Source organism: Ictidomys tridecemlineatus, chromosome 10, assembly GCF_052094955.1.
Source record: "Ictidomys tridecemlineatus isolate mIctTri1 chromosome 10, mIctTri1.hap1, whole genome shotgun sequence".
NCBI classification, from domain to species: Eukaryota; Metazoa; Chordata; class Mammalia; order Rodentia; family Sciuridae; genus Ictidomys; species Ictidomys tridecemlineatus.
Window position 1 is genome coordinate 44538900 of NC_135486.1, and position 27773 is coordinate 44566672.

General features: G+C 33.1%; 1 protein-coding gene across 1 annotated transcript in view; it reads left to right on the plus strand.

Moving 5' to 3' along the window:
• Spata17 (spermatogenesis associated 17) overlaps positions 1-27225 on the plus strand; it is a 199713-nt gene extending 172488 nt beyond the window's left edge. Inside the window, exon 10 of the mRNA XM_005334959.3 lies at positions 27143-27225. Within this exon, the coding sequence (XP_005335016.2) occupies positions 27143-27223 (81 nt within the window). The 3' untranslated portion in view covers positions 27224-27225. The remainder of the gene's footprint in view (positions 1-27142) is intronic.
• The last annotated feature ends 548 nt before the right edge of the window (positions 27226-27773 follow it).

Below are 27773 nucleotides of genomic sequence, written 5' to 3' on the forward strand. Positions count from 1 at the left end.
ATCATATAGTTCTTATCTTTAAGTTTATTGATGTGATGAATTCATTTATTAATTTCCATATGTTGAACCAACCTTGCATCCCTGGAATGAACCCCACTTGATCAAGGTGCTCCATCTTTTTGATATGTTTTTGTATTTGATTTTTCAGAATTGAGAATTATTGCATCTATATTCATTAGAGATATTGGTCTGAAATTTTCTTTCTTTGATGTGTTTGCCTGGTTTTTGAATCAGCGTGGTATTGGCCTCATAGAATGAGTTTGGAAGTGCTCCCTCTTTTTCTATTTCATGAAATAATTTGAAGAGTATTGGTTTTTAGTTCTTCTTTAAAGGTCTTGTAGAACTCAGCTGTGTATTCATTTGGTCCTGGGCTTTTTTTGGTTGGTAGTCTTCTGATGGTGTCTTCTATTTCGTCACTTGAAATTGATCTGTTTAAATTGTCTATAACATCCTGATTCAATTTGGGCAAATTATATGACTCTAGAAATTTGTCAATCCCTTTGGTATTTTCTATTTTATTGGAGTATAAGTTTTCAAAATAATTTCTAATTATCTTCTGAAGTGTCTGTTGTGATATTTCCTTTTTCATCACATATGTTAGTAATTTGAGTTTTCTCTCTCTTTTTCTTCATTAGTATGGCTAAGGGTCTGTCAATTTAATTTACTTTTTCAAAGAACCAACTTCTTGTTTTGTCAATTTTTTAAATTGTTTCCTTTGTTTCAATTTCATTGATTTCAGCTCTGATTTTAATTATTTCATTTCTTCTACTGCTTTTGGTGTTGATTTGTTCTTCTTTTTCTAGGGCTTTGAGATGTAATGTTAGGTCATTTATTTGTTGACATTTTCTTCTTTTAAGGAATGAACTCCCATCCCAGGCAATGAACTTTCCTCCTAGTACTGCAATCATGGTGTCCCAGAGATTTTGATACATTGTATCAGAGTTCTCATTTACCTCTAAGAATTTTTTAATCTGCTTCTTGATGTCTTTTGCAATCCATTGTTCATTCAATAGCATATTATTTAGTCTCCAGGTGTTGGAGTAGCTTCTATTTTTTTAATCATTGATTTTTTATTTCATTCCATTATGATCTGATAGAATGTATCTCTAGTTTTTTGTATTTGCTGAGAGTTGATTTGTGGCATAATATATGTTCTATTTTAGAGAAGGATCCATGTGCTGCTGAGGAGAAAGTGTATTCACTTGTGGAAGGATGAAATAAATATGCTATATATGTCAGTGAAGTCTAAGTTATTGACTGTACTATTGAGTTGTATAGTTTCTTTGTTCAACTTTTGTTTGGAAGATCTATCCAGTGGTAAAAGATGTGTGGTAAAGTCACCCAGAATTATTGTGTTGTGATCTATTTGACTCTTGAACTAGAGAAAAGTTTGTTTGATGAATGTATATGTTCCATTGTTTGGGGCATATATGTTAATTATTGTTATGTATTGTTGGTGTATGGTTCCCTTGAGCAGTATGAAGTGTCTTTCTTTTATCGATTTTGATTAACTGTAGCTTGAAGTCTACTTTCATTTGTTATGAGGCTGGAAACACGCAGTCCATGTGAGTGGTATAATTTTTCCCAACTTTCACCCTCAGTCTGTGCAAATCTTTTCCTATGAGATGAGTCTCTTGGAGGCAGCATATTGTTGAGTTTGTCAGTCTATGTATTTTGATTATTGAGTATAGGCCATTGACATTCAGGATTATTATTGAGACATGATTTGTATTCCCATCCATTTTTGTTTATTTTTGGTATTTAAATTGACTTGGTTTCTCCTTTGATTAGTTTTTCCTTTAGTGTAAAACCTCCTTCTGCTGATTTTCATTGTCGTTTTTCATTTTCTCTTCATGGAATATTTTGCCAAGGATGTTCTGTAGTGCAGGATTTTTAATTGTAAATTCTTTTAACTTTTGTTTATCATGGAATGTTTTTATTTTGTCATCAAATCTAAAGCTTAATTTTTCTGGATATAAGATTCTTGGTTGGCATCCATTTTCATTCAGAGTTTGGATTATGTTGTTCCAGGATCTCCTGGCTTTGCAGGTCTGGGTTGAAAAATATGCTGAGATAGGATGCAGGATATTATCTTTACTTTTTTGTATTTGCTAAGAATTGCAAATACAATTGGTCTCCCCCTATATGTGATCTGATTCCTCTCTCTTGGAGCCTTTAAGATTCTATCCTTATTCTCTATGTGAGGCATTTCCATTATAATGTGCCTTGGAGTAGATCTGTTGTAATTTTGTACATTTGGTGTCCTACAAGACTCTTGTATTTGATTTTCTAGTTCATTCATGTTTGAGAAATGTATGATATTATCTCACTGAAGAGATTGTGCATTCCTTTGGTTTAAACTCTGTGCCTTGCTCTATCCCAATAACTCTTATATTTGGACTTTTGATGCTATCCTATAATTCTTGGATTTTCTGATCATAGTTTCTTACCATCTTCATTGTGTGTTCAACTTTAATTTCCAGATTGTATACTTCATTATCTTACATTCTGTCTTCCAAGTGATCTAGTCTGTTTGTGATGCTTTCTATTGAGTTTTTTATTTGGTTTATTGTTTCCTTCATTTCAAGAATTTCTGATTTTTTTTTTCAGAATCTTTATCTCTTTCTTGAAGTAATCTTTTGCTATCTGTATTTGTTCCATTGTCTCTTTGTTGGTGTGATCAATGGATGCCTGTATTTGCTCCCTTATCTGTTTATTGGTGTCATCAATGGTTGCCTGTATTTGCTGTCTTATCCCTTTTTAGAATGATCATTTTTTGCCTGTATTTACTAATTTAGGTCATTCTTTAAATTCATTTTAATTATGAATATTCTGAACTCCTTCTCTGACATTTCAACAACTTAGCTGTCCATGGGTTATTGTAGTATCCTGGTTTGTTTGGGGCACTTTCTTCCCTTGTTTTTCATGTTGTCTATGTGTCTTCCTTTCTTGCAGTGTGTATCTGTGGTGTTACAGTTTCTACTCCATAGTTTTGTAGTATCTGTGCAGATTATCTGTACCTCACCTTGGTGTTGGGCTTCCCGACCATGTTGGTGTTCCATAATGGATGCTACTGCAACTAAAGATGGTGGTGGCAATAGCACAGGTAACTTGAGATAGCAGTGGAGGTTCACCAAGATGGATGCAATGTCTTTCAGAGATGGGGCAGAAAGGGTGGACCTTACACTGGCTTTGGGATGCCTGCTTCTTGATGCACCTGCGTCTAGGCCCTGTCTGTTGTTGCAAGGTAGAGACTACTGTGTGGGGAAGGCTATGATGATCGCTGCAGTATCCCAAGAAGGAAGTGGGCTAGGCCTGGGTTCCCACATCGGAGAGGGTGGCCCCAGGCTTACTCTCAGCCTGCACCCCCATACAGGTCAGCAGAGATGGATATGGGCCAGTGCCTGAGCTCCAGCACAGCATGTATATGCCACTTCTCTGCTCTGCCATTGTAGCATAAAGCAACCATAGGCAATACATAAATGAAAAGTTATGGCTATATTCCAATAAAACTTGATTTCCAAATTAGGAAGTGGACTGATTTGAGTCTTAGATCTACATTAACTTGCCAACCACTACTCAATATTCATAGAACCTTTGATTTATGACAGGGTACATGGCTGCATAAAATAAAAACTACATTTTCCAACCACTTTTAAAAACTAGGTGTATCCCTGTGGTTAAGTGCTAGAAAGTGGAATATAAGTGAAAATGTAGGTCTAACTCCTGAAAAGTATTTATTAGAATCTTGTCTATATTAATAAGTCTCATAGCATGACCATGACAAAAAGCTAAAAGCAAAACTTTTCTCATAGAAAAATCTATATAAGTTATTAAATTAGTCTAATACAGTTCTTTAGATACTAGTAAAAGAGAAGTCTCATAGATAAGAGCCTTTATTGCTTACAGTACAAACAATAGGAGTTCCAGCTATTTCCCTGGGCCTCAAATCCCACAGTGATGTAAAGAGCCTACACATAGGAGTGTGTGACACAGGAGAATTTACTAAATATGAGGATTCTATTACTTTAGTATTTCTATTACTTTAATAGAAAACAATTAGCAAGCCCCCTCTGACCAGAGGGAGAAGAGATGTATCTGTTCTCTTACAAAAGATTATGTGATATGTACCATGTAATGACTTCAAGATTTCTAGCTGCATAGAGAATTTTGAGAAGTGGTCTCAGGTAAAAGAATGATTAAAGACTTTATGATTTGGGTACATTCATCAACACATGTATTTAATCAAGAGTTATATGGTAGACTTGCTTTAGAAAATGTGTTTAAAGAAAAGTATTTGTTGTTCTTATCATTTCCTCCTTTCTGATGTCTGAAATTGGGGATTTCATAGCTAGACAGATTGATGGACATCAGTCAGAATATAATTCTTGAATCCATGTAGAGCACAAAAGATAGAGCAATAATATAGAAAAACAATGAGTTCCTTATACTGCGGAATGTCATACTATCCATGAACTTTGATGCAAAAGAGAAATAAAATTTTCCCTTTGCTTAAGTTAGTGTTAATTTGGGCTTTCTGTCAGTTACAGCTGAATATAATCCACATTTATTAAATGTCTAAGAATATCTGTTGCTTTCATAAGTGAAACTAATGTGTGCATAAAATACTAGGCTTAAATTCTTTCCTCTTAATTTTATAGATATTAGATTGTAATCATCTCTCTATTACAAAAGAACTACTTAGGACTGATTTTTAGTAGGAACAGAATGGAAGTACATTTAAAAATTATTTTATTTATTCTGAAATATGACTGTCTTTGCTAATTCAATTTTGAATAGCTAATCATTACCTCCAGAGAAAATTTTAATTCTACTTTATAATGTTAGTTTATTTACTCTTTTTGTCTAACACATCTGTTTTTATGAGTAACCATTTTTCTTTTAGCCTCTTTTATCCATTTAGTCTTTGCTTTGGTCTTAGAGAATCCATGACTTTAAGAGTTGGTTAAAATTGGCATATATTCTTTAATTTATTTATTTATTCTAATTTGTTATATATGACATCAGAATGCATTTCAATTCATAGTACACATATACAACACAATTTTTCATTTCTCTGATGGTACACAAAGTACCATTCATGTCTTCATACATGTACTTAGGGTATGAGGTCCATCTCATTCCACCATCTTTCCTACCCTCATGCCCCCTCCTTTTCTTTTCATCCCCTTTGTCCTGTTCAAAGTTCCTCCATTCCTCCCATGCTCCCACCAACCCCCATTATGGATCAGCATCCACATATCAGAGAAAGCATTTGGCCTTTCATTTTTTGGAATTGGCTTACTCCACTTAGTATGATACTCTCCAACTCCATCCACTTACCTGCAAATGTCATGATTTTATTTTCTTTTAATGCTGAGTAACATTCTATTGTGTATATATACCATAGTTTCTCTATCCATTCATCTATTGAAGAACATACAGGTTGGTTCTACAAAACATTGATGTGGCTGTGTCACTGTAGTATGCTGTTTTTAAGTCTTTTGTATATAAACCGAGGAGTGGGATAGCTGGATCTGATGGTCGTTCCATTCCAAGTTTTCCAAGGAATCTCCATACTGCTTTCCAGATTGGTTTCATCAAAAATTGGCATATTTTTTTTTTACAATTTTGTTTTCTTTAGTCTACAGAGAATGATTCTTACATGTCTGATTTTCATATGACTTTTCAGCATGTGGGTCTGTGTTTCTTCCCTGGGCTTGCATGATTTTAACCTCTTGTCCTCTTTCCTATTTGAAGAGCAGTAGACATATTGACTGTTGACCACATGAGCACTGTTGGATAGCCTGCAGAGTTGGCCTTCTTATCTCTTTTCATCAAGTTTTCTTTTTAGGTTCACTTTGGAAGGCAACCAAATTCAATTGTCCTCATTTCCTAGTTGTATAACAATAATAATTGGTGGGACAGATGAAAAATTATAGTTCTAACTTATAACAGTTTACTTGGCACAGAGGCCGTACATGTAACCAGTCTCTGAGCAAGTGAGTTGCACAGCCCAGCCTACACCTTGACTTCTACAGCCTAACAGTGTTATATTTTTCCACTCCTGAACTTTCTCTTTAGGGAAAAGAAATTTCCGTTGAACAAATAATGACCCCAAAATATGTTTGACTTTAATGAGTCAAAAGTAAGGTGAAACTCCAGAGTATTATCTGTTCTTTGAAAGTTTCTAAAGACCTATTGGTTTTACTAACTCAGCATTAGATCCTTTTGTGCAGATGATTTTTTTTTTAACTCCTCCAGATCTACCCAACCACAGACATCAGTAGCTGTTGTTGGTAATTTCCTTCCCAAATCTTCTACCAGTCCTTCTGTGTGTACTGAAGATGAATTAGAGTATTTACAGGGCTCCCAAAATAAAATTTCTTGAAGGAAGAAGTTCTTCCTCCTCTAGGCTAATTAACTAGCACCCATGATGGAGAAAAACTTAATGGAATACTGTGAGATTAATATACACTAAATCACTTTAACAGCTTTGAAAATTTGGGTAGACCCTAACTATGTAGTTGAAGAACAGACAAAGCTAATTAAAATACTTGGCCATTAATATCCAAGCTCGTGGAAACTAATGGGGTTTTAGAAATATCACTAATGGTGGTTAATGCCTATATCATAATCTATATTAGTTAATCATATGCCAACATAAGAGATGGATAAATTATTATTAATTAATATCCTAAATGACATTGCTAAATAATGTTTACATAAAAGAAACCTGCAACTCATAATTATTTGTCTAGTATATTATGTTCATGATAAAGCAGATTAATATGACTTTTCAATAAGAAATATTTCTTACACTTACTTCCCTTTCTTAAGTGAATACCTACTTGTCCAAATTTTGCTTAGTAAAATTGAATAAAACCAAGAACATTCTACCTCTTATTTTTAAAGAGACATTGTGATTTACCTCTGAAAGATTTTTTAAAAATATTTATAACCTATCAAACTTAATTCAAAGATTTTCCTGCTAGTAATTCATATTAATCTTCAAGTGATTAGTGGCTATAAGATCTGTTTCTATGTTGGAAAATTATTTTAGCCTGTTTACATTCAAACTTAATGCTATGTTTGCTTATCACTTTGTAGTTGATTTATTTATCCTTATGTTGAATTACTCTTGTGTTTTGTATAAATGAATTTATTAAATAAAAATTATTTTATGTAACGTTATAAGAGTGATTAGCTTACTTAACAAATGAACATTTCTAAAGTGTTTCTAAGTAGTTATTTGCATATAATTCATTTAACTAAGAATATAATGTATTAGTTATTTAATTTTAAAAGTATAATTTGAAAAGATATCTGCTCACTGGCAGTTATTATATATTGGGCATGGTGAGACATATTTGTTTTACTTATTTCTGATAAATTCTTATTTGAAGAACAAAAGTGTAAGTATATGCATATACTTGAGTAAGTCAAGACATTATAAACCTCATTATATAATGAGGGTTTTTTCTCCTATATTTTATGATTATGCCAACTGTAGATTTAAAAGACAATAATCATTAAAATTGTTCCATCTTTATTCACAAACTTTATATACTTTATATTTTTAAAAATAAAGAAATATATTGAAGATTGAGATTAAATTCTTATATGTATCAGGTATCAGTGTCTTTATATTTGATAGGCTTTCATTTATACAGTCTAAATAAAATAGTAGTTATATTTATGTCTTCTTCAATAAGTTGCATGTTAAAAGGTAACAGTAAATAAACATTCCGTAGTATATTTAATACTACATGTGTTTTTTAGTTCAAGCTCAGTAAAGTTCAAGGGCATCCAAGTATGAAGTAGCCTGTGAGGAAATTCTCATTGCTTTCTTAATTTGATTTAGTTGGAGAAAAGGACACTAGTTCAGAAACTAGATCTATAATAATTTTGGTTCAAATTTAGACACTAAATATTGTATGAAGACCTGAAAATGTGTGCATAATTTTCCCAAAGCTTACAGAGGAATTTGGCATTATAAAATAATAGATTCATTTCTGTTGACTATCTTATCTGCACTTTAATCTGTTTTAATATCTGCACTTGCTTGTGGGAAACATTGTTAAAGTGTTTAGAAATGAAAATACGATGTAGATAAAAAAAATAATATCACATAAGAAATCATATATTTAAGTACTTAGGATATATATAACTATTTTTTACAAATGATTTTAAAGGGCATCAATTACTAAGAGAAATGTGGTTGATTGAATAAGTGTTCAAGTAGAATTGAAACAATTCTAAGAATGGTAAATGTTTGGTGCACTAATTATTTTTTAACTATATATCAAAGTAAAATATGTGCATAAAGTATGTTCAAAGACTTATAACAAATGATGAAAGGTCCCTGACCCCCTTATCTACATCCTATTTATTCAAGTCCTCCTTTTCAGAAGCTGCCATATTCAACTCTTTTGTCTTCTAGCTGAGAGAAATGCTATCTTTTGATTTATCAATTCTCTGTGTTAGCCATCGACCTTCAGCTATGGTAAATTAGAATTTGGCACTCCAAAACCATTATCTTCATGTTTTCTTGGAATATAGTCATAACTCTTGAGTAAACAATCAGACTTTGTATTTTCAATATGTAGAAATTGTTTTTGTTAAACCAAGAAGTGTTCTATGACGTTTCTTTCTGCATCTTTTTAATATTTCCTGTTGTTATTTATCTTTTTCTCCATTTGTTGAATTTTCTTCTTACCTCTTATCTTTTCCCCATACCTTATAACAGTCTTGTGATACATTTTTTTGTGCCTAAAATTTTTTTTACTTGATTCATTGATCCTTATGTTGAATTACTCTTGTGGTTAATTGATAGAATTTTAGGTTGAAAGGTGTTTCACTATGTTTTAAGCTCTTATGGGTTGTCAACTTGTTTGTCAACTTGAAATTTGCTTGATTTGTTTTTTTTAAATTAATTTGCATTTTGTTTTCTCAGATCCTTTCTACTAGAGCTTCTGTATTCAGATGACAAATTCTGTAATTGATCCTCATTTGTTTGTTTTCATCTTGTGTCTTTTATTTCCATTTCATTGTCCTTTTTTTTTATCCTCCAAGAAAATTCCTTGGTGTGAAATTTCAGTTTTTCTTTCATGTTGTGTTTTCTGCTGTCACGTAATTACTTCACTAGAATTTTTTTTAATCCTCTTATTTCTTATATTTTCCATACTTATATGAAGGTTGCACTCTCCTTTTAATATCATCTTAGAATATTTGTTTTAGATTTTTAGTGAAACTTTGTTTCAATTCATGCATATTCTCAAATTCATTTATATTGGTTTTTTTGTTAGTATATCTCTGCCTTTTAAATTCAAGACTTTCTTGGACATCTGTTGATCTTTTGCTCTTCATTTAATAATGATACACAGAAATGCTAGTTGAAATCATTATATTATTGGGCAGGACTTTTTGACTGGTAATTTTTATTGTAGAGACGGCTTGCCATGGAGGAGCCACTACTTATAGCCTTTCAGTTTTCCAACAAAAAATTTCTCTTATCTCCCCTGCCAAGTGTGCTAATATTCTGGGAATGGGGATGAGGAATAGGATGATGTTCTCTACATTCAGTGTAAGGATTTCTACCTTTTACTTCGTTCTTACCACATTGGTTCACTTATCCATAGGATAGTACAATAGTACATTAAAGACCCCTTCCCCCAGGGCATACTTGAAAACATGGATTGTACCAAACCCTACATATACTTTTCTTTCTTATTCATATGTAGGTAAGTTCAAACTCTTCCTCTGAAGGTTTGATAACCAAGTCTGCTGAAACAAACTAACAATAGACACTTTAAAAGGAGAAAAGACACTTTAAGAGGAGAAAAGGCCCAAATTTTTTAACTCACACATATGTACAAGATCCATACAAAATATGAAACTCAAGGAAAGGCCAGATGGTTGACATTTAAATTCCCTCTTCTTAGGGAAGAAGGACATGGGCAATATAGGTAAGTTCAGAGGGTAGTGATGATTTTTAGGGAATTCAGATGGGTTTAAAGAATAGAGGATGTTGACAGAAGGATATAGTTCCTCTAGGCTTTTGGTGTGGTGTTTGATTTTCAGGGTCTTCTGTGATATGAAGTGATATGTGATATTTTCCTGGGTTAATGAAATTTTACCAAAAAAATCAGAGGAAATTGTGTTCCTCTTTGGCAATCTGGTCTTTAGGTAAATAAGTAAACTTCAGAGAAAGTTTTTACTCAATTTCTGTTCCCCAGGTGCTCACCGTTCAAAGTTCAAAGTGGCATATTTGGAGTTATCATTTTCTGACATCCAACACATACACACCTATGATAAAAGTTTAATTTACAAATTGGTTACAGTGAAAATTAGCGACAATAATAATGAGTAAAATAAAATAATTATAACCACATATTATAACAAAAGTTATTTTTAAATTGTCAATTTTTTTTGTTTCTGGAATTTTCCTTGTAATTGTTTTAGACTACGGACTTTGTAGATACTGAAACTGTAGAAATCAAAACCTCCAATAAAGGGATATTACTGTAAAGCATTTCACTCTTGCCCTCTCCTTGCCTGATACCTTCTGTCCTCCCTCAGAGAAAACTTCCCAAACTAGGGGGAGGATGTGGGAAATGATTCCTGGGGAGAACCTGGAAAAGGAGCTTGGGTGTTAAGTGATCCTCATATAGTCTTTTATCTAAGCCCTGTGCCTCACTTCTGCCTTTGGGGGTTTCTGAAATACCAGTGTCTAAAGTTCTGGGTGCCATTAGGAAGAACAGGATGGGATCTTGTTCATATTCCCCTGCAAACGTCTTTTGCTGCATTCCTTTTTTTTTTATTTCTCTTTTTTTTATTGGTTGTTCAAAACATTATAAAGCTCTTGACATATCATGTTTCATACATTAGATTCAAGTTGGTTATGAACTCCCATTTTTACCCCAAATACAGATTGCAGAATCACATCTGTTACACATCCACATTTTTACATAATGCCCTATTAGTGAACTACATTTTCCATGAAACTAGAAGACAGCAATGATCCCAAATCATAATTTATGTTGAGAAACAGGAATGGTCACAGTTTTAAAAGGAATGCAGCAGGTAGCAGAATACAACAGTTGCTGCATTCCTTTTAAAACTGTGACCATTCCTGTTTCTCAACATAAATTATGATTTGGGATCACTGCTGTCTTCTAGTTTCATGGAAAATGTAGTTCACTGGATGATTATAATTCTGCATGTTTGAAGTGGGGGAAATTTCAGGAAGTATAAAATAGGGCAAGAAATTCACTGGTCTGTCATTTTAACTCTTAAAAGTCTTCTAATGAATAATTTTGAAATGTAGAAAAGCTTTAAATACTTTTCATAAAAACATAACACCTAGAACATTTTATTCATATTATAGACTTTCATTTTTAAGTATATTTGAATGTAGTAGGTGGTGAGATGCAACTTGAAGGGGAATTATTTTTATGTAAAACAAAAAATATAAAAGAGATGTGAGCAAGGTATAATTATGTACCATATACATTCAGTACAGGCAAATTTACTGTACATCTTAAGAGAGAAGAATTTCCTGGAGGAAGTATCATTTTAAATGAAACCTAATGTTCAAATAGGATTTGTGCCTACTAACAGTTTAATAAATATTTGCTAAATATAATTAATACTATTCAGCTTTGGTGGTTTGACTAAGTTCTTCAGTGCAGTGTGTCAGCAGCAAACAGCTTCACTTATTCTTGTCTTAGTTTTCCAGAAAGAAATTAACAAAAATATTCCTATGGAGAACATTCACCATTCAATGACAGTTATTGATATATCCTATAATAAAAAAATCCTTCCTGTGAGAATTTCATTATATTAGTGATGCGTGTATATTATTAAGACATAAATATTGAGTTTTAAAGTTTCAAGTTCACATGTTCCCAGATATTATTTTGGGACCACCACATTAGTGATTTTTCAGAAACATAAGAGTGATTAAAAACCTTTAATAATAATTTCTTTCAAAAACAGCACTTGATTTTAATTTTTAATTTAAAAAAAACTTTGTAAGAAAAAAATGTCAGAACTACTGACATTTTTATAGCTTGACAAAAATTAAGCATAATTAAAATGAAATATTTGTTGCATAAATTAAACTGCGATTAATATGTTTTCTGCCGCTGCTTGAAGGGTAAGATTAAAATGGTGTTGTTAGCAGACTCCCTGCTGTCAGACTAATTTCTTGATTTTTATACTACACATTATCATACACGTTCTTATAGTAAAAGAGTAAACCAACAAGTAGAAAACACTGTTTGATGAAAATGGTATACAGAAGGAGATAAACTGACTTTTATGAAGGCACGGCAATATTGCTTTTCATTTCAAGATCTGATGACTAGTTGATTCCAAGGGTAAGATTTGCACTTTGAAAGCCATTAAAATAAATAGAAAATTGCCCTTCATTTTAGTTGGCTATGCCTTTTAAATTAGCCAGTTTATTGTTTCAGGGGTGTTTGCCTTTTCAGGCAATAATTAGAAATTGAACAAGACATGTTAAGCATAGGGCTCCCCTGCAGCTAACCAAGAAATAATAATAAATCGCATCACAAAAAGTTAGGTGCACACAATTCAAGAAAGTGGAAGAAAAACACATCCTGTTAACATTCCTCTTAGAGGAGGTTCACTTTTTCTCGCCAAAGCCCACTATCACAAAACGGACACCTAACCATGGAAAAAGTCAGTTATTGCTATGAAAAAATTCCCAGCTGCCACCTGCCCTAATAGTGCATCAAGTATTATTTCTCTGTGAACTTTTTTTCTGGCTAATTACTTTTTGACATTAAACACCATTTATGGTACCAATGAAAGAAATAGATAACCATTATTAATAGTCCTCTTCATTTCTCCAAATGTCTCTCTTGGGCATTACTGCTTAAAGGATATAAATACACCATTGGGAATTAGAAATTATGGGATAGGGCCCATTCACTGGCTGAACTTTACACACCTCTTTCTTAGGGGCTGTGAGGGAGTCAATGTACATTGTGTGATGACTGCATTAGGATTTGACAGTGCCTGTTGAAGGAAGTGAAATTAGCATAACTCTTCTACAAGGCCAGTGTGCCCCTCTCTTGCTACTTATGGAGAAAAGGCAGTACTATTTTATTGCGTGATGCTGACCTGCATTATGCATCAGAAATGTCAAATGTACTAACAGGTTTCAAATAGTAGAAAACTTTACCCGACAAACATCTTAGAGCAGATAAATCAATCATTTTGGGATGACTTAATTAGTTTTGGTTGCTTGAAATGGTACTTGTGATGTACTGACAAAATCAGTGGTTGTGCTTGTGCTCTTAGATTGCATAATTACACTCTAAGCTCTTTGTGGTTTGTACTTAGATGTCACTTCAAGACAGCCTTTCCCTACCACCTTATTTAAAATTGCCAGCCAATTTTCTAACTCCCTCAGTCTCAGTTCTTCTCCCACATCAGTCTTATTTTTCTTTACATCATTATCATATGACTTATTTGTTTCTTTGTTGCCTATCTTACTAGAAATTTAAGTTTCATGAAGTCAGGAATTTTTTGTCAGATTTGGTCATTGTTGTATTCTTACTGCCTACAATAGTGTCTGGTTTAATTAGGCACTCAAGTCTTCTTAAAAGAAAGATTGAGTGGGAAATAAAGGAATGTTTAAAAGCCAATCCTTTAAAAAAAGCAGGAAGAATTAGCTTAACAGGATAATTCATGACATTAATATGAAAATCTACATTTAGTAAGTAATCACAGGAATACTGCTTATTAATACTTCATTTATACATTATTTTACTTACCTTAGAGAAATTTAACTTAAATGAAAATTATTTCTTCTTAACTAAATATCAGATAATAATCTGTACAATTTGAGCATCTCTAATCTGAATATCCAAAATCTGAAATGCCCCCAAATCCAAAAAGTATCATGTACTCCAACATGATGCCACAAGTGGAAAATTCTACTCCATGCAACTTTGTTTTATGTACAAAAACATGGAGGAAGGTTAGAGTAATATTTCTAGGTTTTATGACTGACTTTGGAGGAGAGGGATTCTACTTTCTAACAGTGCTTAGAGAAGAGGAATTCTAGTATCTATGACCTGTCTTGGGGATCAAAGGGGGCAGGAGAAAGAACGGCAAAAGGTCAGAAAGATCTTGTTTCGAGCCCCTCTCCTTCAGTTCAGAGCATTCAGCTATTAAGGAGCCTTACTTTGGGGTATCAGTCCCAGCACTGAAAATTACTATGAAAGCACTATGAGTATTGATTTTGTGGTTACGAATAAATTTTAGCAAGTAAGCAAATTTACAATTAGGCAATCTGTGAATAATGAGGCTTGATGTTAACTATGTTCTATAAAGATACTTCTATATAAAGTATCACTGAACACATCATCATAGCCTATTTACTGGTGAATTTAGGCATTTTCTTCCTTGCAAAATAGGATCACACTGAAAAGTTCTATTTTTTTTATTCAATCAAGATTTATTGATTCTTTTTATGTGTCAGACACTGTTATGTTACTAGGAATACAACAAACAAGACAGATATAGCCCCTCTCCTCAAAGAACTAAGAAATCAATGTATTACTCACTTTTCACACTTTATACTCCCTCCTGATTTCTCTCTGTCCCCCAAATATTTTGTGACCCAGATTATTAAAGGTACAATTGGGACATAGACATAGCATCTGCTAGCTGGTAAAGGAAATATTTCAGTTTTTGGAGTGGACATTGGAATAACTCTGCTTATAACTCTGCTTAATAATTGCCCTTAATAACTAATCACTAATAGCTCTGCTTACCTAATTTCCCTGATGTGACCTCAAAATTAATTATTTTTGAAGTCAACAAAAAACAATCAACTAAATTAAGCTGATGAAGCAAGAGTATTTATTCAGATTTTCTCTCGGTTTTAAGAATAAAGTTTGATCTAGCAGAAAAAGTGTCAAGCAATTGTTTCAACCTTCCTATTAACTCGTATTTGAAGAGTATGGAAAATTCTAGTGCTAGCCAGATTGATCTAAGGTTCCATCCAGGAAATGTTTTGATTAAAATAGTATTTAATATTCAGCCAAAAGTTCTTGCCGTCCTCCTCTTTAAGCTCTAAGAGAATTATTTTTGCTATATTTTGAGGCTAAATGTAAAAACTTAAGCTGAAAAATATAGTTGTAACCTTTGATTTTCACCCTGCCCCTATAATCCCAGAGGTTTTGTCTCATATGGTGCATCACCACTGTCCTGCTTACCAACATTGAAGCCGGTTGTTTTAAGTACTCAGTTGTGACTATCTGGTGAAAAGCCTTAAATAACTAGATAAACAGTGCAGCTGCCAACCTAAAGTCATCTTACACTTAGGGGTGAGTGGCTCAGGAAATTTGCTCTTTGTCATTTTGACTTGGGTTTGAAAATGGACCTGGGCTGCATTCCAGCTCAAAGAGCCGTTCACTTCCAAAGACTCCTAAATTGTCCCAAGGAGCTCATTTTGGCAGTAGATTATTTGTGTTTGGCTGGGCATCTTAATAGCAAAAGCTGTCTGCTCTGGCAAGCAAGGGCTATGGCAGGATTTAGAATTGCCATCCCCAGTGTTTTTTCTTGATGAGGTTATTTTTCAGAAAAGTAATCCCCTACCCCCATTTAAAAAGTGACACTGCATGAGTGTTGTGCAGGTGGTTTTCTTGAGTTAATAAATAGCTTCCCCTGGCAGGATGATTATTCTATTGGGTCAGAGGCAAATTTTAAGGAAATGATAATCAGCACCAGATTTTACTCCAACTAAAGCTGCCCTAACAGGATATTCACTCTTACAACTTAGCTAATACTTACTGGATGACTAAGGCTAAGGTAGTATCTGAGATTTCAGGTTAAAAATTAAGAGTGATAGTGTCTGAAAGATTTTTTTTTTTAACAAGGCGCAGAGAGGAGGTATTCTAACAGTCAGGTCTTGTTTATCAGTATATAATTGCACATTATTGTCTGATGCTAGACAAGAATTTCTCCTTGTCATTGGGTGGATTCTAGCTCTGTAGGTGCCCAGATGTTAATTGAATACACAGCTGAAAGTATAACACAGGATTAAATGAAGCTTCGTTATATTGGAGAAGTTCAAAATTAAGAACACAAGAAGACTTACAAGATTAAAGGAAGAAAATACCAGGATTTTATTTCTATTTACCTTTATCTTGTGTGTATTATATAATTGTTATACTGCTACAGTATTACACATAAATAATTAAATACAATTGATTAGGCATATGCTTAGGATGCTTATCCAAAATAGTTTAATTGATAGTATGATCAAAATTGTTTCATCACAAATGTGTCCAAATATCTATGGAATTTACCTCACTTGGTTATTGAAAGAACACAGTAAATACAATATGAGTAGAATTCTGCCATTGAAGGAATGAGAGGGGAAACACTAGTGCTTGGGAACTAAATGATTCATCCTGCTTAAGCTTCACAACCATGTGGCAAGGAAGATATCCCCATGTTACAGATTACAAAACAGTAAGTTAGGAAGTATTTTTTGTCCTCATATTTTCTGGAACAAATTGTGGAGAATTGTTATATTTGTTCCTTGTTTGGTAGAATTTAACAGTGAAACTATCTTGGCATGTTTGAGAAAGTTATTAATTATTGGTTCAGTTTTCAAAATCTGAAACGTAATAAATTATGTTTCTCCTTGTGTAAGTTTAAATAGATGGTGTTTTAAAGGATTGGTCCATTTCACCAAGTTATCCAATTTGTTCTCTCAAAATTTTTCAAAATATTCCTTTATTATGCTTTTAATATTTATGAAATCATAAGTGATATTTTGTCTTCCATTGCTGGTATTAGTAATTTATGTGTTCTTTTTAAATCTTAATTACCCTGGTTAGGAATTTATCAGTTTTATTTATGTTTTTAAGGAAACATCTTTTGATTTTGTTGATATTCTCTGTTTTCAATTTCATTGATTTCTTCTTGAATTTATTATTTCTAACTTCTACTTAATTTGGATTTAATTTAGTCTTTAATTTCTACTTTCTGAAAGTGGAAACAGATTATCATTTTAATTTATCTTGAGACTTTTTTAAAAATTTGGGCCTTTTATTTCTTTTTGTTGTTGTTGTGGTTGTTGTTTTTAGTTATACATGAGAGTATAACTTGACATTTATACAAACATGGAGTACATTTTATTCTAACTAGATTGGTTATACATGATGTAGAGATTCACTGTGGTGTATTCATATATGTACACAGGAAAGTTATGTCAGATTCATTCCACTGCCTTTTCTATTCCTGCCCAAACCTTCCCTTCCCTTCAATCCCCTTTGTCTAATCTACTGAATCTCTATTCTTCCCCTCCTTTCTTATTGTGTGTTAGATTCACATATCAGAGAGAACAAAGACCTTTGGTTTTTTTAGTACTGGCTTATTTCTCTCAGAGTCTCTAGATTCATTCATTTTTCAGCAAATGTCATAAAGGTATTCTTCATTATGGCTGAATAATATTTCATATGTGTATATATATCCATCCATCTGTTGTAGGGCAGCTAAGTTGGTTGCATACCTTAGCTGTTGTGAATTGAGTGCTATAAACATTGATGTGGCTGCTTTGTTGTACTATGATGTTTTTAAGTCCTTTGGATGTATACTAAGGAGTGGGATAACTGGGTCAAATGGTGTTTTCATTCCAAGTTTTCTGAAGAATTTCCATACTGCTCTCCACAGTGGTTATACCAATTTGCGGTCCTATCAGCTATGTATGAGTGTAACATTTTCCCCACATCCTTTTCAACATTTATTGTTATTTGTACTCTTGATAATTGCCATTCTGACTGGGGTCAGATAAAATCTCAGTGTACTTTTAATTTGCATTTCTCTAATTACTAGTGATGTTGAACATTTTTTCATATATCTGTTGACCATTCATATTTCTTCTGTGAAGTGTCTGTTCAGTTCCTTTGCCCATTTATTGAATGGGTTGCTTTTTTGACATTAAGTGTTTTCGGTTCTTTATATATCTTGGAGAGTAATTAATGGTCTATCTGAGGTGCAGGTGGCAAAGATTTTCTCTCATTCTGTAGGCTCTCTTTTCATGCTCTTGATTATTTCCTTTGCCATGAAGAAGCTTTTTAGTTTGATAACATCCCACTTATTGATTCCTGATTTTACTTCTGTGCTTTAGGAGTATTGTTGAGGAAGTCAGTTCCTAAGCCAACATGACGGAGTGTTGAACCTTTAATTTCTTCAGGTAGATATAGGTTTATGGTCTAATGTCTAGGTCTTTGATCCACTTTTAATTGAGTTTTGTGTAGGGTGAGACAAAGGGGTTAAATTTCATTCTGCTACATATGGCTTTCCAGTTTTCCCGGCACCATTTGTTGAAAAGGCTATTTTTCTTCACTGTATGTATATAGCCTCTTTGTCTAGGATGAGATAATTATATTTATGTGGGATTGTATCTGTGTCTTGTATTCTATACCATTGATCTTCATGTCGGTTTTATTACTATAGCTCTGTAGTATAGTTTAAGGTCTGGTATTGTGATGCTTTCTGCTTTACTTTTCTTGCTGAGAATTGCTTTGCTATTCTGGGCCTCCTATTTTTCCTAATGAATTTCATGACTTCTTTTTCTATTTCCATGAAAAATGTCATCAGAATCTTAATAGAAATTGCATTTAATCTATTTAGCACTTTTGGGAGTATGGCCATTTTGTTAATATTAATTCTGCCTATCCAAGAGTGTGGGAGATCTTTCCAGGTCTTCTTCAGTTTCTTTCTGTAGTGTTCTGTAGTTTTAATTGTAGAGGGCTTTTGCCTTTTTTGTTAGATTGATTCCCAGATATTTTATTTTATTGAGTCTATTTTGAATGGGATGGTTTTCTTAATTTCTCGTTCAGCTGAGTCATCATTGTTGTATAGGAACACAGTTTATTTATGGGTGCTAATTTTATATCCTGCTACTTTGCTGAATTCATTTATGAGTACTGGAAGATTTCTGATGGAGTTTTTGGGTCTTCTAAATATAGGATTATGTTGTTAGTAAATAGAGATAGTTTGAGCTATGCTTTTCCTATTTGGATTTCTTTAACTTCTTTATTTCTTTGTCCCAATTGCTCTGACTGAAGTTCAAGGACTGCGTTAAATAGAAGTGATGGAAGAGAGCATCCCTGACTTGTTCCAGTTTTTAGAGGAAATGCTTTCAGTTTTTCTCCATTTAAAATTATATTAACCTTTGAGTCAGCATATATAGCTTTTATAATGTTGAGGTATATTCCTACAATTCCTAAGTTTTCTAGTGTTTTGAACATGAATGGATGCTGCATTTTATCTAATGCTTTTTCTTCCTCTATTGAGAGAATCATGTGATTCTTGTCTTTATGTCCATTGATGTGATAAATTAATTACATTTATTGATTTCCATATGTTTAACAAAACTTACATCCCTGCAATACAACCCACTTGATCACGATGCACTATTTTTTAATGTATGCTTTTGTATGTGTTTTGCTAACATTTTATTAAGACTTTTTGCATCTATGTTCATCAAGGATATATGTCTGAAGTTTTTTTTCTTTGATGTATCTTTGTATGGTTTTAGGATCAGATTAATACTAGCTTCATAGAATGAGTTTGGACGGTTTCTCTCCTTTTTGTTTTGTTTTGTTTCTTGGAATAGTTTGGGGATGATTGGTGTCAGTTCTTCTTTGAAGGTCTGGTAGAACTCAACTGAGAATTTATCTGGTCCTTGGCATTTTTTGATGGTAGATCTTTGGTGACATCTTTAATTTCATTACTTGAATTTATGTTTAAATTTTCTATGTCTTTTGGGTATGTCCTATTTCTCTAGAAATTTGTTGATGTCTTAAAGATTTTTCCTTTTTTTAGTAGGATAAGTTTTCAAAATAGTTTTTGATCATCCTCTGTAATTCAGTTGTGTACATGGTGATATTTTTTTTCATCATGAATTTTAAAAATTCGAGTTTTTTCCCTCTTTCTCTTTGTTAGCATGCCTAACTTTTTATGAATTTCTTTTTCCCAAAGAACCAACTTTTTGTTTCATTGGTTTTTTTATTCTTTTTTGTTTGTTCAATTTTATTGATTTCAGCTCTGATTTTAATTATTTCCTTTAATCTATGCTTTTAGTGTTGATTTGTTCTTCTTTTTCCAGGGCCTTGAGATGTAATGTTAGGTTATTTATTTAGTAACTTTCTATTCTTTTAATGAATGAGCTCGGTGCTATAAATAACCTCATATAACCATCTTCATACTGTTTAAGAGATTTTGATTTATTGTGTCACTGTTCTCACTTATCTCTTAAGTATTTTCTTTATTTTATCCCTGATTTCCTCAGTTTTCCATTGATAATTCAGTAATATATTATTTAGTCTTCATGTGTTAACTTCTATTTTTTATTATAACATTGTTTTATAATATCATTCCATTATGATCTGATAGAATGCAAGGTATTATCTACATTTTAAAAAATGTATATTGACTAAGCATTGCTATGTGGCCTAGGATGTGTTCTATTTTAGAAAATGATCCATGTGGTGGTGAGAAGAAAGTGTATTCAGTTATTGATGAATGAAATACTTTATATATGTCTATTAAATGTAAATTATTAATTGTATATTTTAGTTCTGTAGCCTCTTGGTTTAGTTGTTGTTTGGGAGTTCTATCCAGCGATGAGAGAGACATGTTAACATAACCCAGTATTATTGTGTTGTGGTCTATTTGATTTTTGAAATTGAGAAGGGTTTGTTTGTCACACATAGATGCTCCATTATTTGGGCATAAACATTTATAATAATTATATCTTGTAGACATGTAATTCCCTTAAGCAGTATGAAATGACATTCTTGGTCCCTTCTGATTAACTATTGTTTGAAGTCCACTTTATCTGATATGAGGATAGAAATGCTTGCTTACAAGGTCCATGTAAATGCTATGATTTTCCCAATCCTTTTACCTTTGGTCTTTGGATGTCTTTGCCTAACAGGTGAGTTTCTTGGAGATAGCACATTCTTCAGTTTTATTTTTTAATTCAGTCTGCTTGTAATTGATGAATATAGGCCATTTACAGTTAATGTTATTAGTAAGAAATAATTTTTATTCCCTGTCATTTTGATTTATTTCTGGTTGTTAATTTGAATTAATTTCTCCTTTGATTGACTCTCCTTCTAGTGTAGTTCCTCCCTTTGCTGGTTCTCAATTTTAATATTCATTTCTTATTCATGAAATATTTTATTGAATATGTTTTAGTGTAAGCTTTCTAATTGTGAATTCTATTAACTTTTGTTTTTCATGGAAGGTTTTTATCATCTAATCTGAAGGCTTATTTTTGCCGGATGTATTATTTTTTGTTGTCATCCATTTTCTTTCACGGCTTGGTATATGTTATTCCAAGACCTCCTACTTTTAGGATCTGGGATGAAAAAGTAACTGAAATCTGAATTCCTTCTAAATGTGACTTGTCATTTTTCTCTAACAACCTTCAAAATTTCATAATGACATGCATGGTGTAGGTATGTGGTAATTTTCTATATCTGCAGTTCTATAAGACTCCTGTATTAGAATTTCCATTTAAATCTTATGGTTTGGAAATTTTTTATGATATTATTTCATTGAAAAGATTGTGCATTCCTTTTCTTTTTTTGTATCTCCAAGACTTCATCTATCTCAATAAATCTTAAATTTAGTCTTTTTAGGTTATCCATATTTCTTGGAAGTTCTGTTCATGTTCTCTTAACATCTTTTCTACATGGTCAACCTTACAGATTATATATGTTCTTTTTATTGCCTAAAACTCTATCTTCCAAGTAGTCTTGACTGCTGATGATGCTTTCCCTTGAGTTTTTAATTTGGTTTATAGATTACTTCATTTTGAGAATTTCCAGTTGATTCTTCTTCGGGATTTCTATCTCCTTACTAAAGCGATCATTCACTTCTTGGAAAATCTCTCTGATTTCAATCCTTACATCATCTTTTATCTCACAGATCAGTTTAACTATGAACTTTCTAAATTCCTTCTCTGATGTTCCCTCCACTTTGATATCACTGTATCTCTTACTGAGTTATTTTTGTTTGTTTGAGATGGCTTGTTTCCTGCTTTTTCATATTGTTTGTATGTCTACCAGTAAGAGGTGTCAGAGCTTCAACTCTATGAATTAATAGTGTTCTTGAAGATTTCTAGTACCTCACGTTTTAGGGGGAGACAAATAATAACAACCAATGCAATCAATATTCAGCATTAAACTAAATACTTAGTTGATATTTTGGTTATATATAGTTAATTGGCACTATAAACAGAAACAGTATGATGGGAAATTGCTAACACTAAAAATATTATGTTTACAAAAGGGTTTGCTATTTCCAAAAGGTGAGGAGGGAGAATGCAGAGAAGATGTAGGGTGTAATAAATGAAAGTAGTAGTAGAATTCTACTAAAGGAAGAGTGAAATAGAGAACAATAGAATTTGGCTGTTCATGAAAGAAAAGAGAGGAAGGGAATCAAGGAAAATAGGAGAAAAACAATATAAGACAACAATAACAAAAAATACATAAAAAACAAAACCAATGTATACTAATGAAAAACCCTAGTTCTCAAAATATAGAGTCAAGAAAATAACTGCCTTCAAGAAATGCTAGAAATAAGAGTGAAAGACATATGTGTATAAACAAATGTCCATGAACCATTCAGCACACAAAAGTTTTTTTTTAGAAAAAAGGTCTTGATGGAAGATTAAGGAATTATTTCCATTGCAATTGTCAAAAATTGTCTATAATATTATATGTTGGTTGTCAGTTCCCAATTGTCTTTCTTTCCATTTTTTTCTTGAGGTACGCAAGAGTAGTAGTTGGGAGCTGTCCATTCCCTCTTTTTGTAGAGCCCATCATTTTTGCCTATACTTAGGTTCCCTCCTCAGCAGTATGAGGTAGGGCAGGTTGGAACGTGTTGTCTATTACAATCACGTTGAGGGGGTCACTGTACAATTCTGTGACAAGAGTTCCCAGAGGCTCAGCTCCTATATGCGGGGTTGGGTCCCAGGTGCTTTGTGGTATGATGTTTGGTGAAGCTTTTAAATAAGCACACCTCCACAGTCTGGCTGCTTTTGATCTGCTTCTTGGGCATCTGTATCTCTTGAATCTCCCCTGGGTTCCCCTTGAGTGGTGGAGGACCCCAGTCCTTTGCCCACTCTGCCTCCCACAGCTCCCATATTGTGGCCTCCTGGGCTGAGTCCCAAAGTGCACATTCACCAGTTCCACCTGCCACCAAGTCCTTGGTTGTCCACAACTGGTCTGACGACCTTGAGACTCCAAGAGTGAGAGACACCCAGGGTCTCTCAGGTCTAAGTGTCTCAAATTCCCCTGGGTGCAACAGTTTTTATGCCTGAATTTCACCTGGTTTTCTAGTTAACACACTAGGGTAAGTGGCATGGCTCTACCAGGTCAGTTTTTCAGACCCAGTGCAAATTACACAGGTCTGGGCACACCTGGGTTTAGACCCACAGCCACCAGATATCCCAAGTAGCTCAGCAGAAAAAGATGGCAGGTAACCCTGTTCTCCACAGGTCACATGAAAACAAGGTGCAGCTCACCCACTGGATCAGCTCAACAATGTCCCCAATCACTGTACTCAACCTCTCTGCTTCAAGACACACCTTGGTGCCACCAAAATGCAAGCTCTCCTATTCTCTTTCTCTCAGACCTGCCCATGGTGGATCCACATTAGCAGCTGTCAGTGCTGGCAGTGTTTGTTTTTTCTTTTTTCTTTCTTTCTTTCTTTCTTTCTTTTTTTTTTTAAATGCTATCCAACCTTCTGAGCCCTTAGACCATTCTGAGAGTCCAGTATTAAATCCCAGTAGGATTTCTTTCTTTTCTTTTCTTTTTTTACTGACCTCAAAAAGAAGCTTCTTCTTTCCTGGTCCCATGCCATGGAGCAGTTTGGAAAATAATCTTCTCTACTCCACCATCTTGACCCCTTCCTGGAACTCTTTTTTAATTTCCCCTGAGACCTCATGTGTTATTTAGAAGTATATTATTTAATCTTCATGTGTTTGGGGGGTCTCCACCAACCTTTCTGTTATGGATTTCTAGTTTAGTTCTGTTGTGTTCTGAGAGCATACTTCACATGATTTCTATTTTAAATTTGTTAGGTCTGTTTTATGGCAGAACATATGGTCTGTCTTGGTGAATGTTCCATGTGATTTCAAGAATATGTATTCTGTTATTGTTGGATAAAGTAGTATATAGATGTCAATTTTATTCAGCTGATTGATAATGTTCTTCAATTTAATTATACCCTTGCTGATTTCTACATGCTGGATCTGTCAGTTACTGATAAAGTGGTGTTGAAGTCTTCAAGTACAATAGGCAGGGTTTTTCTATTTCTCCCTGCAGTTCTATCATTTTTAAAAAATTTTTTAGTTGTTGATGGACCTTCATTTTATTCATTTATTTATATATGTTGCTGAGATTCAAACCCAATTCTTTTAGGCAAGTGCTGTACCACTGAGCCACACACAACCCCAGCCCAGTTCTATCCATTTTTGCCTTATGCATTTTGATGCTTCTTTGCTGGGCATATATATGGTGAGGATTGATATATCTTCTTGGAGACTTGACCATTTTATCATTATGTAATATTCTCTTTATCCATGATGGTTTCCCTTATTCTGAAGTCTGTTTTGTCTAAAAGTGATATAGATATTTCAGAAGCTCTCTTTTGACTAATGTCAGTATGGCAAATCTTTATCCATTTCTTACTTTCATTCTGTGTTTTGATAATTAAAGTAGGTTTTGTGCAGATAATATATTGCTGGGTGTTCTTTTTATCCCTTGACTTTAATTGGGATATTTAAATCATTCACATTTAAAATGATTATAAATATGATTGGATTAGTATCTATGATCATGTCTATTTTCCTTTCATTGCATTTGTTTTTAGTTTTGATTTGTCTTCCACTCTTTCAAGCTCCTCTGATTTTAAATACCCACTCTATATGCTTCATTTATTCTTTCCTGTTAACATATCAATTATCCTTTTTAAATTTTTTTTAGTTGTAGATGAACACTATACCTTTATTTTTATGTGTGCTGAGGATCAAACCCAGTGCCTTCCACTTGCAAAGCAAGCACTCTACCACTGAACTACAATCCAAGCCCATCAGTTACCTTTTTTTAAAAAGTGTTTTTTTATATAGTCACATTAGAATTTGAAGTATAAGTTTCCAACAAATCCAAGTCCACTTTCAAATACCACTATCTCACTTATGGATAGTACAATATTCTGAAAGATTATTCCCAGCTTCTCCCTTCAAACCCTTATATGTAAATTTGCTGTCACTCATTTATCTTATCTACAAGCTATAATCACTGAAACATTGTTATGATTGTTTTAAACAAAGACTGCTATTATAGCAGGGTGTGGTGGCTCATGCCTGTAATCCTAGCAGTTAGGGAGGCTGAGACAGGAGGATAGCCAGTTCAAAGCCAGCCTCAGCAAAAGTGAGGCACTTAGCAACTCAGTGAGACCCTGTCTCTAAATAAAATACAAAAAAAAATAGTTTTGAGGATGTGACTCAGTGGTAACCCCCTCCCCCCAAAAAAAGACTATTCTTAGGCCAAATAAAAAAATAAGATTTTTAAAATTTCTTCCTTAGCACTCTATTTCTTTATTAATTTCTTTATGTACAGTTGAATTTCTAACCTATATGATTTTCCTTTTCTCTGAAAACTTCTTTCAATATTTCTTGCAAGGCAGGTCCATCTTTTTGAAAATAAAATACAATATTATCATATATTTTAATTTAAAAAATGACTATTCACATTTCCAGGTTTCAGTTTCATCAAGTTGCCAACATAAAAAAAATCACTGTCATGCTACACAGGGATGCCTAAACTTCATATACTCAATTTTAACAATGCTGTGAATTATTTACTATTGCAAAACGTTCCTCAGATGTCATGTGTATGTATTGCACATATTATGTTGGTTTCTGATTACCTCCATAATTACAATTTGGAACAGAAAGAAAGAAAGAATATGAATACTAAGCACAATAGGAATGATACTTCTTAAATGAAATTTCATTGCATTCTTTATATCCAAGAGGAGGGATTTTACTCAAATTAATAATTTGTCTTTTAGCTAAGCATTTCTGTTGCTCATTTTGACTGCCATTGTCTACCTCAGCATATCATGCTTCATATCACATGGGAATGACAGTCAGAACAACAGGTGTAGAACTTTTCCTTGGGGGCTGAAAAGTATAAATTATAAAAGCAGATATTTAGAGTCAGGGCCTCTATTATTCCAGAGTAGAGAGCCAGATTTCCAATCATGGAGGTACCCATATGCCTGCATGTTCATTAGTAAACTTACTTTGTGTGTGTGTTTATAAATTATGGATTCTTTAAAGAGCTGAGCCCAAAGTACAGGTTCTTCTCTTTTAGACTTTCCTAAAGGGGAAAATTTTTTAATTAAAATTTGCTCCATTAATGAATGGCCCCCTTTCCTCTGTATAATCTACTCATTTATTTATAGTATTCACTGTTGACTTAGTAACTACTTCTTTAATGACTTTACCTGTTTACCATGCATGAAAAGCATCCATTTCTATCCTCATTCCAATGCTGCTTCTTTGGTTATGAAACAAAAATGATTTTTCCCTAGTTCCTTCTAAACTCCTTTGGCATTCACTTAAATCAATACTGTACTATGCAATACTCTGTCCTTTATTATAGTTATTTGGATGTGTCACTATTCCCTTTTTATTCATTCAGTCAACAGACATTTTACACAAACCAAAGTGCTGACCCCTATAAAGCCAAGGTAAAAAATTATATTGTGAGCTACTTGAAGACAGTGGCTATATCTGATGTTTGCATTGCTCAGAGCTACTCTGTGTGCCATTGTCCATGACTTTTTAAAACTATGTGCTTAAGAAAGCATCAATATATACAACTTTCAGTCAATAAAACTTTCAACAAATACCTGCTAATTTTGTTTTGAGCTATAATGGGATATTTGTAGAGCAGTTAAATGACATCTATCTGGCAAGTTAATGTAATCTAAATAGTAATGATAATCAGACAATACAAAATCAGATCTCTATGATAATCTTTGATCTTTTTCCACCTAGGATTTCCAAACTGTATTACCATCATTTTATCTCTTCTCAAAGTATGGAAAATTATATTCAAGAGCTGGACAAATTGTATAAAGGTATTTGTTTTTTTCCTAAGAAACTCTTCACAAAAAGTACACTAAACAAATTTAAAAATCAAATGACATTGACTTAACCATTGAGCATTTTTTAAGTAGTGCTATAATAACATTCAAATATTATAAGATTCCATAAATTCCTTTTATTATAATCTAATGGTTTTCAACATTTAAAAATAATGGATTCTGTTTGTCAAATTTCTTCTCCAATATAGACCAAAAATACATTAATAGAACTAACAAAAATATGAAGCACTCTTTATCCTTAAATTACATAATATATTAAATAGTTTTACACAATACAATGAAAAAATACCATGGTCATCAAAAGTTACAATACTTCTCAGTATTGTATGAACATAGTATCATTTAATATACCATACTCAATGTGTGCATTATTTGAAGTACAAGTCATCTTAGGGGACAGCACAGAAATGGAGTCTAGGGTCTTCAATTATCAAAGTTTACAGAATTGACAAGATCAAAGATACCCACTGAAAATTCAAGAACAAAATGAGCTCTCACTGATTGCCATATTTAATTTCTAA